At 40.8% G+C, this 19,296-nt stretch overlaps 1 protein-coding gene across 1 annotated transcript; it reads left to right on the top strand.

The window, feature by feature from the left end:
* The first annotated feature begins 81 nt into the window (after window positions 1-81).
* Window positions 82-18,970, top strand: tapt1a (transmembrane anterior posterior transformation 1a). Its single transcript, XM_062393909.1, has 14 exons — window positions 82-296; window positions 1,956-2,086; window positions 3,702-3,820; window positions 7,621-7,783; window positions 7,898-8,033; window positions 8,627-8,724; window positions 8,900-8,969; window positions 9,973-10,053; window positions 10,791-10,900; window positions 11,016-11,075; window positions 11,199-11,267; window positions 11,377-11,453; window positions 12,618-12,790; window positions 16,104-18,970. Exons 1-14 carry the CDS (start codon window positions 107-109, stop codon window positions 16,442-16,444), a joined length of 1,818 nt encoding a protein of 605 aa, XP_062249893.1. The 5' UTR covers window positions 82-106; the 3' UTR covers window positions 16,445-18,970.
* The last annotated feature ends 326 nt before the right edge of the window (window positions 18,971-19,296 follow it).

The raw sequence follows: 19,296 nt of genomic DNA, 5'->3' as shown, positions 1-19,296 counted from the left end.
ACCCAACCTGGTGACACGTGACGCTATTTACGATGTTGACGTTGTTTACCTGTGACCGACGCCGCGATGACGTAACACGAAGCGACGCGGCGGGCCGGAAGTAAAGATGGCGGACGTGTCGGGCAGCGAAGTGTCGGAGGAGAAAGAAGCCGAAATGGAGGCGAGGAGGAGGCCGAGGAGGCCGTGGGAGGACGCGCATAGGTCGGGCAAAGTGGGCCTGACTCCTGGGCTGCCGGAGACTCTGGGGGTTTACGACATTAGCGCTGTCAGGAGGGAGCAACGCGACATGTCTGCAGGTAACCGACGTGACTCCGCGGCCACGGCTGCTGACAAACACCGAGAAACAGCGCGGTTTATCACGTTAACTCTGCGCGAACTTCCGGGTTTTTTACGCAGAGATGAATGCTCCTGCGTTAAAAACACTGGAAGTAAACAGCTGCTGTTGTTTAGAGGCAGACATGTTGTTCAAACTCACTCAGAATGAAGAAACACACGTTAAAACCCACGTCCAGGTTCCGACTCCTCACTTCAGCTCCTTCTGAACTCTGTGTCTGTTGTTGATCTTCAGTGACACTGACGAAGTTCTGATCATTTAAAAGTTGTGTTATTGAGTTAAAATGTTATTTTCTAACAAGTTCTGTGTATAAATAATGATCATAGACTTCAAGTTTGTAGCAGGAAAGAGAAACGTGGGTTTTATTTTCTAATCTAAGTTATTTGTTTGCACTTTAATGTAAGAAGTCAGGTTTTTATAATCCATGACAGATTGCATGTGTTTGGACATTTGTTTGTGACACACACATGTAGGTAGACAACTCTCTCCCCTGTATTTATACACGCTTATACTCTTAATTTACCTTAAAGGAAAAGTACAATCAACTGTTTTGTGTCCTGCACTCTCCCGTGATTCTCATCTGACCGTGCACTGTGTGGTTTTATCTAATCAAGAAGAACAAGGGCACATCTCATGTCAGAGCAAACTCTACTAAACTACATCTTCTACAGTTGAAAGTACAAATTAGTAGTAAACATACAGTTGCTGAGATAAGATGCACAGTATGTCGATATGTCTTTGTGCGGTTTATTTATTTGAAACTGTGAGATTGGACCAAACAATCCATACGTCGATATTAATAATTATCTTGCTGAATTCCACGTGATTTATTTCTTTAAAGTTTTAAAGCCTGTGTAAAAGCACAGTGAGCTCATCCTGGTGTTCGGGTTTATGGAGCACGACAGGTTCTCACAGGAGGAAGTCAAGTGGAAAGGATTAAAAGTCTGTGTGGGGCCATTCGATGTAAAACTCACACTGAGACGATTCAACAAAACCAGCAACTGTTCTACAGGTTTCCCCCAACTCATTTTGTTTATGACTGTAATTAATGAACTGCGTATTTCCATTACAGGTGATTATTTCCTTAAATTTGAGCCCAAGGTGATCTCTTCAAATAATAATATTTACTCCCACATATGCATTTTACTACACTCTACAATTGTTGTGGATTAATATAGTCATTTTATCTTGTAATAATTTAACCTGTTACGTTTTAATCCTCATTAATCCAATGATCCCTATGATCTGAATTTAATGATAGAGGGCAACAGACAATACTGCTTTGTGTCATATGTTTTCAGCCATAGCAGCATAACAGAATATTAATGTAATTAACGTATTCCTCCGTACAGATGGTTTTGTTTGACATGAGAAAAACCTTGTTACGTGACAAAGATCTTGATTTTTATCATAGACCTGTTTGACAAGATGTTTTCTAGATGCACTGAATTCCACTGAGCTACAAACAACCGTCAAACCCTCAGTTTCCATCATCCAGAGAAGTTTCCCCCTTGTTCACTTCTCTCCGACGGCCGGCGCCCTCATTGTGTTGATGGCGGCGTTTGTAATTGTTGTACACAATGGCCCTTGTGCTAACGCCGTTGCTCTTGTGTTGTTCCAGATCCGTCGTTGACACGTTTCATCAGCACAGAGCTCACCAGAGGATACTTCCTGGAGCACAATGAAGCAAAGTACACGGAGCGCAGAGAGAGAGTTTACACATGCATGCGTATTCCCAAGGAACTGGAGAAGGTAGCGTACATTACACACCCCGACCTCAGCTGACCCCTTCTATCTTCAGCTCTCTGCATCTGTGCAATGTCCGTCAGCACAGACTACATGTTTACAGACCACAAAAATCTATCGAAGATACTGTATTGATATTATTTTCATAGTTTGTTTATTAATTGTTGATTTAATGAGGACCATATAGATTACTAAATATTGTTTGATATTTGCTTTTGCATGTAGACACAGAAATTTGCCAACAATTTAATTGTGTAAAACAGGGTTATACTAAAACCAGAAATATGTTATCACTGGTGTAAGAAAATATGAGGTACTGACAGCAGTTTATTTTTGTTGTTCTTCTCATCAGTCAACAGGGGGCAGTGTTGACTCATAAGACGTGTGTATGTCATATTTCAGTGTGATCTCTCTAAATAACTGATCTATACTTCAAACCACTTTATTAGATGCATCTTCCTAAAACAAATGCATCTTAATTAGCAGTCCTCTATTAATTATAAACTGTTTTGATAAACTTAACAAAAGTACATTACTTGTCTAAATCAGTGACTAGGGATTATTGTCATAATCATTCTGTCAACAGTTAGAAAAAAATTAATAATGCCGTATTAGTTGCCTGCAGTCTGAGATAATGTCTTTAAATACCTTGTTTTGTTTGATCAGCAATACAAAATCACAATACCTGTACTGAACAGATAATCCTCACTTTTGAGAAACTGTGTACAAATTAGAATTAAAATAATCTTAAATATTTGTATTAATTTCAAACAACTGATTATACTATTGTCCTAATAAACTTAATATAAATGTTTTCGATTATGAAGACTGACCCAGTTCTATATGACATGTTGACGATATTGTGATCATGCTTTACATTTACATTTAGTATAAAGGTAATATTTTTTAGGAGGTGAGTTTCTCTCTGTAGAAAAACCTCTAAATAGACAAAGCCCTCTCTGACACAGCCCCCACTGGTTTGGGTTTTCTTTTGGGGCAGCAGAGGAATGTGTGTAAACAAAACAGACCTCACTCATTTCCCTGCGTTCAGCGAGCTTACCGTCTTCTAGGTACCTGACGAGGCCCCGAGACAAGTCAAACAGAATCCACCAATGAGAAACAATCCCTCCCTCCAGCTCCCACCAGTACTCAGTCCCCTCAGGTTTTTCCAGTGAGAAGCAATAGTACATAGGATAGATTAAATGCATGGCTTGTGGAATATTCCCTTTAAAGATGTCGAGGCAATGACTCTCAGACTTTGGGAGACAGTGAAGGTATGTGTGTCTGTGAAGTTATTGGGTTTAGGTCTGTTTGTTTATTTAGTGTCATGTGGTGGTCGAGCTGTTTACCATTAATGAGAAGGATGAAAAAAACAAGGGAAGTATTTTCCCTCCAATAGATTAAATGTGTAAATTGTGTTTGGAGGTGATGAAACTTTTAAGTATCACTCCAGCTGATGCTCTTGCAGTATTTTAATACAGGTCTTGTCCTTGTAAAATACTGAAAGACTTGTTTGTCCTTCAAGACGAGTGATGTCCACTTTTCTACCGATGGCCGTTGTGTAACTTGGAGGTTGGAGACCTTGTTTGACTCTGAGTTGTTGCTGTGCGACTTTTTCCAGCTGATGACCTTTGGCTTCTTCCTGTGTGTCGACGCCTTCCTGTACGTGTTCACGCTGCTGCCCATCAGGGTGCTGCTCGCCCTGCTTCGCCTCCTCACCCTGCCGTGCTGCGGCTTCAGGTCAGAGCCTCTTCACGTACTTCTCACACTCTCACCTGCAATCCACACACATAAGAATCAAACATGCACGGGAAATACTGTCTGCATAATCACCTTTTTAAAATGCTGCCTTATGCAAATGCATTTCTGTTTGACAAGTAGGAAATCTTGTGGTCAGGGCATAATGTCGAGACGAGAGAAGTGATGAATGTGACCTTGTTTGCTTGGAACATAATTCAGTGGCTCAACCTTGACCTGTAAAGGGGAAAACGATCATATGTCAATTTGAGAGGAAGTGAGAATATTCATTTGGTATATAACAAACCTTGATAAAACACAACCTCCACAAAGAGTTGTGCATGTTAGCAAGAACAATACAGCCTGAATTCACACGCTGAAGTACATGCGTGCTTACTTTGGCAGTTTTGGTCAGATCATTTTGTATTGTTTGACTTTTGTTAGTAATGCAACATGTCTTCTGTTCTCATACTTTTTAAATGATATTGAGATTATTTTATTGAGCTAAACCCTGCATGAAAAGGTCATTCATGGTTCGGGCACATATTCAGTTAAAAGATAACACCCATTAGTCAAGTTTGCAGTTCCACTTCGTCTCTGAATGTCAATATCCAGTCTTATTATACCAGTTTTACACATTTTGTTTCTATAATATTTGTACAGCCCACAATTATATTGCTCTTCCATTCGGGGAAAAAATAGCCCCAAGACATTGTGTGTGTGTCTTCGTGAATTTTTTGTGTAGTGAATATTCAGGTTTGGCTTATTGATGACCGTTTCTTACAAGGATTATGTTCTTGTCTACGTGAAAGCACACTTGTTGTTCAGGTGCTTGTATGTTCAACTGTACAATTTTAGCAGTTTTTACTTTAAACGCACAAAGAAAAAAACAACATAATATTGAACTTAGATATTAATGGTCCCTGCCTCTCCCCCCTGCCCGCCTCACCCTCTCTGACTCTCTGTCTGGCTGTCCCCTTGCCTTCCTCCCCCCCTGCAGGGCACGTACATGCCCCTACTGCAGAAGAAGCAGGTACGCTCCCACCAGCCTGTCGTGGCTTCACCTTTATCAGAACTGTCCTTCACATGTATTCACCGGCCTCTCTTCATCTCCATTGTGTCTGTTCATGTACAGCTTGGCATCGCACATCATGTCCCATTCTCCCAAGTCAAAGCCGCCATGTTGGTTCCTCAAAAGACCTTTTTTATTTTTTATTTTGGACCTTGGCAAGGGAGGTTTTGCTGAGAGTGCATGCTGGTTCCCATCACTGTGCTGCTTGTCACTGGTACGGCTGCTGATGCTCAAATTGGAAGTTCACCTGCTGAATCAGATCTTCCACTTCTGTTCAACGACCAGCTTCTCTGGAGCTGTTTGGAGTTTGCTTTGTTTGAGCGCATCCCTCTGCAGCAGTTTTAAAGAGAGAACTTAAATCCGCAGCTGTTAGCTGTTTCCTGCTCACCAGTCGGCTTCTCTAACACGGTTTTGTATCAGAAATGAAGCTTTCTCTTCTTTCTCTGGTCCTGAGCTTTAATCCCAGGTTTCAGGCTAATACAGTATAAAAGACACATAGTTAAAGCTACTTGAAATGCAGCACATAGCTCACTGCACTGGCATAATGTTCATGTGTGTGTTATGGAGATAACATGAGCAGAATAGAGATAGTGAGGTCTGCCCTGTGCAGGATGCGGTGGCAGCTGGCTGCAGCAGCTTTGCCTCAGCGGAGAAACGTGTTCGGAATCAGATGCGACGTGATGAGGTTTCTCACTTTTAGCCCCTTTAACATTTAAATAGCAATCGTAACTGTGATATAGTCCATTAAAGTTGTCCATTTGATTTCATTAGAAAATTAATAACTTAATATTTTAGGCCAAATATAAGAAGAAATAAAAGATATGAACCTGGTATTTTTGTCCTGAGATGCCTTGAACAAGTAGAATCGCTTTCAAGATGCACAAGATACAGAACAACACTAAATATATATCTTAAAATCACATGGAGGAATATTAAGAAGTAGATGATATATACGACTGAGGTTTTACTGGACTGCCACCTCTTTACATGATTGACGGACCACTAGATGGAGCTGTAGCCTCAGGAAATCAAACCATATAAACCTTAATATTACTGGAGCATCTTCCTTAAATTGCTTTTCAGTCTATTCTTGTTTTTTATCTGTATCTTTTCTTTTGTCATAAGTATCTTAGAAATGAGAGAGGCCATTTAGGACTATGACATGAGTCCTTAATGAATCAAGTGTGTAATTCTGTACTCAAGGCAACATATCTCTGGTGCAATCATTGTCTTTTCTTCTTGAGACAAAGCCACAGATGTTCAGCCCCTCCTGTTCTCACTGCTCGGCTGATTCAGAAGAAACTGAGATTTATTCAGCTAATTTACACATTTTTCTTAATTCTGCTTGAAGCTGCTTCTTAAAATAGTTCAGATCTCTACACCCCCCCCCCACATGTGGAGCATGGTTTCTTTCTACCTGTCTCATGTTAAGGCTGAGGAGGAGCTCCATTGTTAATCAACAGCAGCTAAAAGTAACAAAGGTAATAATGGCTTTTAGATCAGCTCATTGTTGTGCTGCCACGTCTTGTGTACCACTTAGTTGTGATGTAGTAGAAAATTGTGGAGTCCTGCTTGAGAAATTGTGTTAAACTTTGGTAATTAATGACGTAGACATCTGTAATGGATGGCAATTAAAATATTTGTTGTCGTTTGGTAGAATACAACCTGTGTAATTAGGCTTTATCGTGGTGTAACATTCACATCAGCAGGTAAGAATCCGAGGGAACCTTTTCTTTGTTATAATATTTCAAAGCCCGTGTGGTGAGTAGTTGAAATGTGTTTGTACTGCCGTGCTTTGTGGTGTTTGCAGTCGCACAGACACGCAGCTGACATGGAGTATATGCAGGATGTGTTGGAATTAAGCTCTCCGGCTCTTCCCGGTTATCCCTGTCACAAATTTTAAATAACCGGTCCTATGGATTTGTCAGCCCTGCGCTTAACATGCTCTCAAGCTGCCGCTGCCATTAATTGCAAAAGCTGCACATGTTTGAAGCACGTTACATCATGTGTGATTCCTTCCAAGTAGTATTGTCCAACCCCATTTGTAACATTTCCATTTTATCTTGGTTAAAATATATATTCTCCCATGAAGACAGCCCCTCGAACAGATATGAAATGTTGTTGCGGTCTGTTGTGTTGATAAGAACGAAAACGATTTAATCTTATCCGAGCAGAAGCTTTGACCAAAGACAAAAACTTATTAAAAAGAGATCAATCTCTGGAATGAGATGACTTTTCAAATAACTGAGACTCTAGCTTTAATATTTCACATCTTGTTTTCTTCTGGTTGTGTTATCTCTACTCGTTGCCTTTCTCTTCATGTCGGTCGTCTCATTTTGAACAGAAATGAATGTTGGATAATTTACAGAGATCATTCAGAGACTTTATAATGAGCAGTTAACTGTCGCACTGGTCTGGTAGTGCGTTATTAAACCAGGGGTCCACTCTGTCCTCATTTGGCTTCTTTGGTAAATTTACCAGAGGTGTAATGGAACTACATTACAAAATATGTGTTTATATGCAATAACTCCACACTGCTGCTCTGTCAAAATGTGTGTGTTTCTGAGCATATACACACATTATACCAGTCAGTGCATGTTACATGTGGACATACTGCACTGTGAATGTTGGCATGTGAGTCTGAAGTCAAATACCACAAATGTATTACAACGCTACGTTTTTCTACACAATTTGACGTTTTGTGTGTTTGTGTGTTTGTGTGCGTGGTCAGTGGGTCACGGCTGCTGCAGCCAGCGCAGGTGTGCGACGTGCTGAAGGGCCTGATCATGGTGCTGTGCTTCTCCATGATGCACTACGTGGACTACTCCATGATGTACCACCTGATCCGAGGACAGTCGGTCATCAAACTCTACATCATCTACAACATGTTGGAGGTTCTTCACAATTTATACATTTTATTCCTCACAGTGTAAAAGACCTATTTATATATTTCCATGTTATGTATCTGTTGTTTACACGATGGTTGTGTCTGTGCCTTCATCGATCAGGTGGCAGATCGACTCTTCTCCTCTTTCGGTCAAGATATCCTGGACGCTCTCTACTGGACGGCCACGGAACCCAAAGAACGGAAAAGAGACAGTATAGGAGTCATCCCTCACTTCCTCATGGCTGTCTTCTACGTCTGTATCCTTCTGGCTCAAATCAACAGCAGGTTTTAAATCCTTATATTGAATTATTTGTCTAGATTCTGCTTTTAACAGATGATGTACAAGTGTAGCCTCGTGTATTGCTCATATTTCTTTGTGAGCTCTTTATGACCAGCGGAGAAGATGAATAAGAGTCTTTTATAGGAAGTGCAACATAACTTGGCCAACAGACACGAGAATCCGCTTTGCTTTGATTTTCTTTTGGCTAGACACAAACACTGGAGCTAAAAGGGAGGAATGGATTATTTTTTTGCTCAGGTCTGGAACTAGGATGATGAACTGCAGAGCCTTAGTCAGGTTCACTGCACTGGATATCTATCTTCTTGTCTCATCCCACAATTAGGACGATTAAAGACTTTGAGATTAGGTTTTCATACTGTACTTTATAAAGATTTAGCTGAGTGGATGAGCAGGACACAGGGTCGTGTTTTCACTGTGCTTGTAGTTTTGCTTAGGAGGTTGTCAGTCAAACTGTTAGGTTCCATCCCTCGTGATAGGTTTTAATGGAGTTGTATTCAGTGTTAAATTGCCTTTTTAAATGAGTTGCTTTCCTGAGTGCTGTCCTCTCAGTCCTCCATTCCATCCTCATCATGGTCCAAGCCTCCACCCTCAACGTCGCCTTCAACTCCCACAACAAGTCCCTGCTCACCATCATGATGTCCAACAACGTGAGTGCACAGATTACACAATTATACACACTTAAGTTATTTGTCAGCATATGTGTTCCAGAATAATTCAACTTGCCACGTTGGTGATGAAATGTAGCTGAAACATTATTTTCCATTTGGTGAATTCTTCCATTTACAATTCTTTCTTTGTGTTTCTGTTCCCTCTCGTGCACAGTTCGTGGAGATCAAAGGAAGCGTGTTCAAAAAATTTGAAAAGAACAACTTATTCCAAATGTCCAACAGTGGTAAGACACAGAAAAAATATCATTCTTAAAATGTAATTGAACAACATTTGTCATGTTTTATTTCCCCTCCATGTTGTTGTGATGTTCTCAGTCTCCATATAATTAGATATTCACAGAGACTTGAGAGTCTCACTCCGGGAAAAAAAGGGAACAATTCCTCTGAAGAATGTGTCCTACAAACAAGTGCATTGGTTCAGTACATTCTGATCCTCTTCTTCTTAAGATCCTTCGGCTGCTGTGCTTATATATGAAACGTTTTCAGTCTTAATTCCTCATCCTTACAGAGGAAGCTGTTCTGAATCCGTTCTGCTTTGAAAGAAGAGTGCAGCCATTGCTGGAGAAGCAGATGTATTGTGTGTTTCCTCTTCTATCCCCACAGGCAGCATCGTTTTATCTCAGTCACACTAATTGTATTCTAATGACAGCAGAAGACAATGAGCTTAATCATCTGCCATTTTCTCAGTTTTTCTCTGATCGGTGCCTGTTTGTGGAGATAAGTCATAAGTAGCATTTTATTACTAATGCGGATAATGCTTTGCTAAACCCATACAGCTGTGCCTTTTTTATATTTCAATAGATAACTGCTTATATTGTGCAGCACTGACTAGTGACAGACTATAATTTCCACTTATTTCATTGCATGTTTTTTTAACCTGACACATCTGACAAATTTAAAACGTTCTATCACCTGTTTAACACCTATACAGCTTTAGCAAGGAGTTTTATTTTTGTAGCTCTTTTTATACACAAGGTAATGAAAGAGCTTCACACAATGTATTTAAACATAAACAGCATGAATAACATAGAACTAATAAAATGCTAATTAATATTGTGTGGCTTTAAAACGGTATTTAAAAGACTTAAAGTGAACCCTGCCAAAACCCTGATGAGAATGGAAAGTGTCTTAAATGAAGATGCAGTTGGTACCAATAACGTTTTCGTTGCCAGATTGTTTTACAGTTTAAAGATTGTCATTTTAAATTAGATTTATTTTATCCTGCAGATATCAAAGAGCGGTTCACCAGTTACGTTCTCCTGCTCATCGTCTGTCTCAGGAACATGGAGCAGTTCTCATGGAACCCAGGTAATTAGGTGTTTTTCTTCAAACTGGAGTTGCATAGATTTTTTTATAATAGTTATTACAGTAAGTTATCCCAGGTGTATTGGGCATAGTTTTAAATCCCAGCACAAGGGTTGGTGCTCGAAAAAAATAGTATGTTAAGCAGCTACTTTCCTGAAGTTTCCGACGAGCCTCCCACACACCTCAGGGAGTGAGACAGAGTGGAGCGAGGGACGAGAGCTCAGCGTTTGTGTTTGACAGCTCTCTGAAAACAATCAGCTCCTCCTGACAGGCTCAAAGCCAGAAACACAGTGGATGACAGACGTGGCCTGTCGGCTGAAATCACAACACTGACGTACAAGCACCAGTTGAGCTACAGCTCTGTGTTGCTAAAGACGGATTAAGTCCCCAGTTGTTCACTCATGTTCCATGGTAACTTAATTTCCTTGTTTGGATTTTGCAGCAGAAATAAAGCACCTGATCTCAGCTAATAGCTATTAATGAGCCATCCCTTTCACACTTTCAAATTTGTTGCTATGTCATCTGATACATTAATATAAACACATAAATTATTGTCAATTTAAAGCTCCAAAGTTTGAATAACCAATCACATGGCTGAAATGATGGTGGTTGCTCATAGTGATGAAATAGTTTGCTTGCTTTTTTAAACCTTGAGGTTTAAAAAGCATATCAGCCACCAGATGAGGAGAACATTGAAATTGAATTTAAAAAATATCATCTTGTTTGCTTCCTTTCCTCAGAGCACCTGTGGGTGTTGTTCCCCGACGTCTTCATGGTCGTCACCTCTGAAGTCGCTGTCGACATTATTAAACACGCTTTCATCACAAAGTTCAACGACATCACTGCAGACGTAAGAACAGAATCGTTTTTAACGTGTCACACAAAGTACACGTATAAAACTGTTATATATGGTTCTCTGCTTTCCTTATTTTCTCACAGTCCCTTCTTTGTCTTGCCTCCTGCAGGTGTACAGTGAATACAGAGCCAGTCTGGCCTTCGAGCTCGTCAGCAGTCGACAGAAAAATGTAAGCGACCCCCTCTTCTTCATATCACCATCCTTATATTTACATAAAGAGCGCTGGGCCTACGCAGCTAATCAATGAAGTTTTGTTGAGTGCTGCAATCTGTGCTCGTGTGTCACTGTGTAGGCTTGTACTGACTACAGTGACTCAGTGGCTCGGAGGATGGGATTCATCCCTCTGCCTTTGGCTGTTCTGGTAAGACAGGCGGCCGTCTGTTGCTATTCAGAATTAGTCACTAGCACATAAATATTAGCCAGAAAAACTTTAAATTTGATATTCATTCTGCTTCGTAATGTTTTAACAGCTTATCCGAGTGGTGATGACTTCAGTCAAGGTGCAGGGAGCCCTGTCATATACGTGTGTTTTCCTCTTTTATCTTGGGTAAGTCTTAGGTTTTGCTTCACTAATGTTGCAGCAGGGTTTTTATTCTTCATTACTCTGCCCCAGCATCCAGAACACAGCGAACCCTTGAGCCTAATATTACTGCTCTTGATGTAACCGTACAGGACATTTTCATTTTGCATATGCTGCATATATTTTAATAATGTACCAAAGGAGAAGCTCAAGAGGAGATTTAAACGCTATAACTGATTTGACTAAGTTGTTCATGCAGATTAATATGTTGATAAGATATGTAGTAATTCACTGCCTTTCCTTATTGAACTACAGAATATTGAAATTCAGCTCAAAGCCTAATTTCCATTTATCTTAATCTGAACATTGTATTCATTTAGACATGTACAAGTGAATATTTAAATGTTAAGATTTCCTATTTATTTATACAGTCTCAAATATGCACAGACACTCTTTCTATAACACAAACCACTACACACAGACATGCTTGCAGTCTCTTGGATGCACACTAACACACACACACACACACTGTCATAAACCCACAGTCAGATTCAGACACACGCTGTTACATAAGCATCAACGCTGTGGCCTCACGTTCTCCCGTGCTGAGCCGCTGACGGCCTCGCTCACTCTCATTTGCCAGATCCCATTGGGCTCGTACCATTGAAGAGTTTCCCTCGGGGTGAAGAATACAATGTTGTCATCTCTAGTGCCATCTCTGGCCCTCCCCACCCCCAAGTTAAAAATAGCTTGACCAGAATGCTGCGCTGTGGCAAAGATTCAGCTGTGCAGACACACTCGCTGTTCTAAGCATCCTATTGCAGCGAGCGGTGGTCTACATATCCCGATGTGTCCGTCTCTCTCTCATCACCGTGTCAAGGTCTGGGCTTTATAGCTAAACACAGAGGGATGGTGCACATCAACACACTGGTGTCAGTGGTGGGAAATGGACAGTGGCGACTGAAACCAGATGGTTGAGGAGATTCATTATAGCCGTGGCCCAGATCCAGTTGTGACTAAATTACATTTCTTATTATGTTTTAATTTAGATGCATATATTCATCAACCATATTTATCACTCCAGAGAAAGTATATTCAACTATAACAATAGTTGTTGCAGAGAGGGAAACAGTTTTTGATTCTTTCAGTCAGAGATACAACCCTGTTAACCTGTGCATTCTCCCTTTGTAGGTTGGTTACACTTAAAGTGTTGAACAGTATCGTGCTCCTGGGGAAGTCGTGTGTTTACGTCAAGAGAGCCAACATGGAGGACAAACTGTTTGAGAAGCCCTCCACCCCCACTGCCTCTTCCTCTGCAAAGACCCCCAGTAAAGCTGAGCCGGCCAGATGTCCCACACCTTCAGGTAAAACACAAACACCTCTCAGGCTGTTTTTTAAAAAGCAAATGCACTTGTCCCCATTTGCATTTTGCTCTTAAAAGGTCAAGTGTGTTTTTTTGCAAATTGGCTTCCTGAGGCAGCGCAAAGCAGTTGCACTTATGACCAACACACTCTTGGACTGAAGTCACTGGTGCATTATGTTACTGTTGCACTGAGAATCATCACCTGAATTCACAGCCCTCTACACTGAGAGGTTCAGCTCATTGTGCAGTCGCTACTTAAGTGTTTTGGTTCAATCCCATTCGTTTAGGTCATAAATATTTCCCTCGGAGTTGATGATGATCAAAAGCAGAAGCTACCAACAAGTAAACATTTGTCAAATGTCAGAATCACAACTCCAAGTCCCAAAAAGGTGAAAAATAAACCCCACGGCTTGAATTTGAGAAGTTGTTTAAATAGATTGTGGCCAAAAACAAATACAAGAAAGTTATTGCCTGTTTAAGTTTACGATACTGGTTCTAAATACATGATATGTGTATATATATTGAAGTTTTATCTTAATTTTGCGACCAATTACAGAGAATATACAATATCAAGCGTATTCGTTTAGAATTGCATACATGATTTGTAATCATAGACAATCGGCGTAAAACATTAAACATATGTATAAGAAGATATGAAAGATGTGCAAGACCCTAAAGAGCCTCCTTCTTCTTTCAGTAGTAAATGAGGCGTCCTGGGATTTGATCCTGCTTATTAATAATGTTGAATGTTGCTCTCATGCCTCCTGCTTGAATAGCCGATAAATTATGAAACATTGAATAGATACAAGGTCTATGGTCTAATAGTCTACAAGGTTGTCGCACTTCAGCTTTATAGTGTGGCTGTTATAAGCTTGTATAAATAATTGTTTAATCAATTAGTCAATAAACAGAACATGTATTGGAAAGTAAGTCAAATCATTCTGAAAGGACAAAAGTGAAAAATAATCTGGATCTTAAATGATCAGCTGATAGTGAAAACAGATGATAGTTGCCATCCTGCGCTTTCTGCTGAGTTTCAGTTGCATGAAATGATAATGATAAACACTCATGTAAATATCTTGACAAACTGTTTACCGGGCCTCGAATGGAAAGTCACAGACAAACACAATCAGACACAGATTCGGAGGCGGCAGTATCTCCCTGACGTCCGTAACCAAATCCCTGCTGATTGTTTTTCTCCCTCGTGCCACAGAGCTGCTGGCTGCACGGAGCCAGGAGCTTTAAAATAACAAAGATCCTGGTGGTGCATCGTGTCACATCAAACATCAAAGCTCCTGCCACAGGAAGCTTAAGGCACCCTGCTCCAACATATAGATTTCTGAGATGGCACTCAGCAGAGGGGCTAGACCTCACTTAAAGTGCTGGACCCGCCCCCTTGTCGAGATCCGCGCCAAAATGTCTGGTTTCTTGGTCAATTTCCAAAATCCCGAAGGCAATTTTTGTGGAAATCTGCTTTTGGGTAATACAAACAATTGTAGCTACTAATAACAGTACTAATAAGATTTACATTTGGAGAGAAATTGATGCAAGTCTCTTATTCTGCCTCCCAAACGCTCAGCGGCTGGGATTTGAACCAGCGACCTCAGATACCTTGCTCACTTTTCTTACATTGATCTACTCTGGTCGGCGGCTCCTGCTTCACCTGCTGCTCCATTGGATTCATTGCACAAATCTGTTCATCTGCACGTCTTTGTCTTTACAATAATCTGCACTCGCATAACACATGAGATCCTCCATCTGTCTTTACTGCCTGTTTCAGCCGGAGGGCAGAAACGGTCACTGAGCAGTTTCTGCCATATGGTGGATAACTTTTATCAAGGCTCACGGAACGTCCAGAGGAGAAGTGACTAGTGTGTGTGTATTCAGTGTAAACACCTATACAGGTGTTTATTAACACATGTAAACAAGAAAAAACTGATTTGTTAAAAAAGTCTGACAAATGAATGACTAAAACTCAAATTAATTGCTTTTTACCACTTGGGGAATGTCAGAAAAATATTTGATTTTATAATTGATTCTTAGATTCTAGATCCTCTCAGTGAGTCACCAGCAAGTCTATAACTTTGTGTCTGTTGTTTGGCTCTGTGCATTTAGCATAAAGCTGGTATACAGGCTACACTCTGTAGAGAAGCCACAGTTGAGTGTTAATTTTTATACATTTGTTGCATCTCACATTAAGTTGTTCACATAAAATCACTGTATCACAATATAACGTGGAAATCAGACCCAACACTTTCCCTTTTTGGCTCTTCTTCCATCTTTTGATATAGTCAGTGTAGAAAGGATTTGACCCAGGATCAGTTCGTCTGTGATAGTGACCATCTCAAAAGACAAAAGTCAATTATTAGATAAATAAATCATAGAAGGCAGAATAGCTTACACATTGTTCTCTGTGGCCTGTAGTGTCTCTTTAAAGTCTACTATAATTTTTGACATTTATAATGTATTTCTCAATCACACATATGGTATATACACACTTTCTATATGCTCAGTGTGTTGCACTGTAAAGTGTTGGTTCAACTCTGTCTACAGCAAGAACTGGAAGTTTGTTGTCTCCAGATCACCCGCGGCCGGGCGCTCGTCTCTGTGGACAGGCTTGTTAATATCCAACGCTGCTTCGCTCGATTCTCTCTGAAACCATGAATTATTCTGTTTGGTTGATTCTGCAAATGTGAGACGCGGCTCACAGTTACAATGCTCTGCAGTGTTTTCTCTTAACATAATGCAGTGGATTGTGAAGGAAGCCAACTGTGCTGCAGCAGCAGGCTCAGACTCAGCCTCCTGCTCTGCACACATTTCACTGCCTGTGCTGTGTTGGATGTGAGCAGTGAGGCGGATGTGGGCTGTGTTGGATGTGAGCAGTGAGGCGGGTGTGGGCTGTGTTGGATGTGAGCAGTGAGGCGGGTGTGGGTTTTGTTGGATGTGAGCAGTGAGGCGGGTGTGGGTTTTGTTGGATGTGAGCAGTGAGGCGGTTGTGGGTTGTGTGAGTCGTTGACCTGGCAGGTTGAATCACTCCCTGTCACTCAACCCAGAACAACTCTTTAGAAGAAGAACACCACTTTGCCCTCTTCTATGCTCACCTTATTAAAACTCTTCTTTCTTATACTCTCACTTCTCCTTTTGTCTCCATATAAAACATATTTTTATGTTCCATGATGATTGAGAGTTTTCAACCTGTTTGTTGTTCTTGGGCACAGACCCTGCTTCTCTATTTACAGTTCATAATGTAAGAGCCCATTTGCCAAAGTGTCCGGTGAATATGTCTTTACATTTTTGCCATCTGCTCTTTACAGGTGAATCTAAGGTGGAGGAGGTCCCTGCCACACCCTGCAGTCCACCATCCTCTTCCTCCACCTCCTCCTCTTCCTCTGTGACCACTCAGCCGACTCCCAGGACTGACTTGTTTCCTCCCCCGCCCACCGACTCCTCTCCTGCTGCACCAACAAGTCGTCCTCCATCTCCATCTCCACCACCTGAACCAGAACAACCCGCAGCCTCACTCTGCAAAGAAGAACAGGAGGAGGAGGAGGAGGAGGAGGAGGCACAAGCCGCCGCTGAGCTGAAGCACAGGACTCCCAAAAATGACCTGCTGGAGGTCGACCGGTTCACAATCTGCGGTAACCGCATCGACTGAGCAGCAGCAGTGACTGTAGTGATGAACCACTCAGGAAGGACAGACAGCGGAGGCCTCTCAGCCCGGCTCTCCTGGCCAACAGCAGCAACAAGCTGAGTATTTATTCAAGTCACTGGCGACACAGTACGTTATTGTGAACAGAGACACAGCCTGAGACCATCCCGCTGTGGTTGAAGCCTGAAGTCAAGAAGGATGGCGAAGAAATCTTCAGCAGGAGAGAGAGGAGAGGAGGCGTCAGGAGGAACTGGTGTGTTTGTGTGTGTGTGTGTGTGTGTGTGTGTGAGAGAGTATGTGTTAGGATGGTTCAGTGTTGAGAGAGTGTGATCCGGCGTATGTGTGAGCACACAAGCACTTCCAGTGTGAGCAACACTGGGACCAGGAGGAGAGAAGTTTCTCAGTTTGCTCAGCAGCTTGAAAAGAACCCAGAATAACTTCTAAACTACAACCTGGCGCCATTTATATCTGCATCAAGTGTTCCCTCTTCCCTCTAGTTAAAACAAATGTCAGGGTATTTTAGTCTGAATGTTAGTTGTAGGTCTAACATCAAATCAATATATAAGACAAACTTATTATTCTTTTAGGAGCCGCACCATCAGATTTACTGAGGTTATTCACACTGTTCAATAAAGAGGAACTAGAGGTGGTCAGAGCCGAGAGTTTCCTCCAAACTGAGGGTCAGGTCCCGGTAGAGACGAAAGATACATTTAATTGGTCTTGAGATGATTAACGAGACATGAAAGCGGAATAAAAAATATATTTTCCTGCACATATAATACAGTTTAATTAGATGCCTCTACTATTTCTATAAATTGTACCTTTTTGGCAACAGACAAAGAGAAAGAATGAACTTTTAGAATTGGTCACATCTGTTTCGCACACAGCTGGTGATGAAGGATCGCTCACAGTTCAGAACAAACTAGTAAACACTGCAATTAACCGTCACACACTGTTGATATTAGAGTCTCTGCTTCGCTGCTCGCTTCATCTACCGCTGTGTTCCGACCAAAGTGAAAGTTTATACCTCGGTGGGGCTTGTTTGGGTTTTTAAAGAGCAGCTTAAAGTGGAGCAGCCACGTTCCGTCATTAGCAGCCGACACAGAAACCTTTTATTCAAAGGCCCAGTCAGCGCAGGGCATTACCCGAAGCTGCAGCTCTAATGTTGAAAGGCTCCGACACTAAATCTGTTGCTTCTCCAGCCACTTACACAGAAAAACAGCTTTTGCTGAAAATAATCTCAGTTTCCTTCCTGCTAAGGTTACGTTTGTCATCACTTTGCCCCACGGGACAAATTATTTTACATCTCACATCCTTCATGGTTTAACGAGTGTGATTGTCGTTGAATAGAAATTGTTTATACTTCTTCGTTACTTTCGGTCTGGAGAATGTTTGCACTGATGGACCACGTTGTCTTAAATAGGACGGGTCCTGTTTCTCATCGGCCTCTCAAGTGATGTTCTAATGTTTACATCCTCAGAAAAAAAAAAGAAGCAATATTTCCACAACAAAATGCCTTGTTTGAATGCATGATTCTTTTTCTGTGGACTGATCTAGTGAATTTTTTAATTTAAACTGATTTAAACTTTTTCTTTAATTGCAATGAAAAACCTATAAAGGCAATATATGTAATATATATCTATTAATATATATATATATATATATATAGATATATTGTCGTATTTGCTATCATTTGTTACACATGTTTGTGATTAAGCTGGAACAAGATTATCTATTATTCCCTAACATATAATATCAAAGTGCATACATTTCCTGCAACCAGACCCAATGTTTCAGCTGCAGAATCTCATCTCAATAAGTTGAAATCAATCAATCAATCAATTAGGGAATGTTCTGGAGAACGTCCTGGTTCCTGCCGTCTATACTTTGCATCAACAGCTTTGTGCATCAAGCTTTTTCTTTCAGCTGAATTATAAAGACAAATACATTCGAGTGGAACGAGATCTAAATATTAGTGCTGAGAGTGATTTCAACAGTCTGAAAAGAAAAGTGGGTAAATTGAATAATATATAGATTAAATTTCGTCTTTTTGGTCTCCCTAATTCATTATGGAATTACAAAGGCACTTATAAAACATGAAGGTTTTATTTTAATGTTTTGCTTTGAAAAAAATGAAGATGTATGTGATATAGAATATAGATGTATATAAGGTGTACACATATCAGCATTGATTTTATTCTGTTTTGAAGAGAGAGATTGTAATATAAGATACTTCTATTTTTGAAGCTGCCAGTTGTTGTTCTTTTTCATTTTGGTGCATGAACTCTGACTCAGAACTTCATGTGGTTTTTGTGAAAAGTCTCATCTCCTCTGGTCTGTCCTGAGCCTCATGGTGATTGGTTGGAAGCTGACCCCCAGCAGAGCTCAGGGCCGGGATGGAGACGAGGCTGAAGTGTTCTTATGAAAGCTGCGATGGTCCAATACACTGCCTGCTCTGTTTCATCGGTTTGGCTCCTTATTTAATTTTATGTAAATTCTCTTTTTTTGGGTTAATAAAAAGTTGTTTTTTAAGTGTGTTGTTTTAATCAAAATTATGCATTAGAATAATAAGGGAATATGGTATATTTGATTGTCTTTTTGAAGATATTCCTCTCTTATGCGTTTTTTTGCTGTTGGAGCCTCTTCATTTATTTGGAAACAGGTTTATATTAAGTCTGTCCAAACGTGAAGTCCTGAGGATGTGATGCTGCACCTCAAGTTTCCCTCTGCCTCAGTGTCAGTCAGTGTCTTTTACTTCCCCTCACACAGTTTATGGGTAGAGTAACTCGTGACTTGTCTGGATCCTCTACCTACAGATGCTTTAACTCACAAGTCTGGAAAACCAGGATAGAATAAAA

Source organism: Platichthys flesus, chromosome 8 (genome assembly GCF_949316205.1).
Source record: "Platichthys flesus chromosome 8, fPlaFle2.1, whole genome shotgun sequence".
Taxonomy (NCBI): domain Eukaryota; kingdom Metazoa; phylum Chordata; class Actinopteri; order Pleuronectiformes; family Pleuronectidae; genus Platichthys; species Platichthys flesus.
Note: the sequence above shows the minus strand (reverse complement) of the source record. Positions and strands in the feature narration are given on the sequence as shown.

Bases quoted from the DNA above. Each gene is read 5' to 3' on its own strand.
- tapt1a (XM_062393909.1), top strand. From the start codon at position 107: ATGGCGGACGTGTCGGGCAGCGAAGTGTCGGAGGAGAAAGAAGCCGAA. The intron at 7,784-7,897 runs GTTCTTCACAAT...TTCATCGATCAG, and splicing joins TCATCTACAACATGTTGGAG to GTGGCAGATCGACTCTTCTC. The intron at 8,034-8,626 runs GTATCCTTCTGG...CTGTCCTCTCAG, and splicing joins CATGGCTGTCTTCTACGTCT to TCCTCCATTCCATCCTCATC.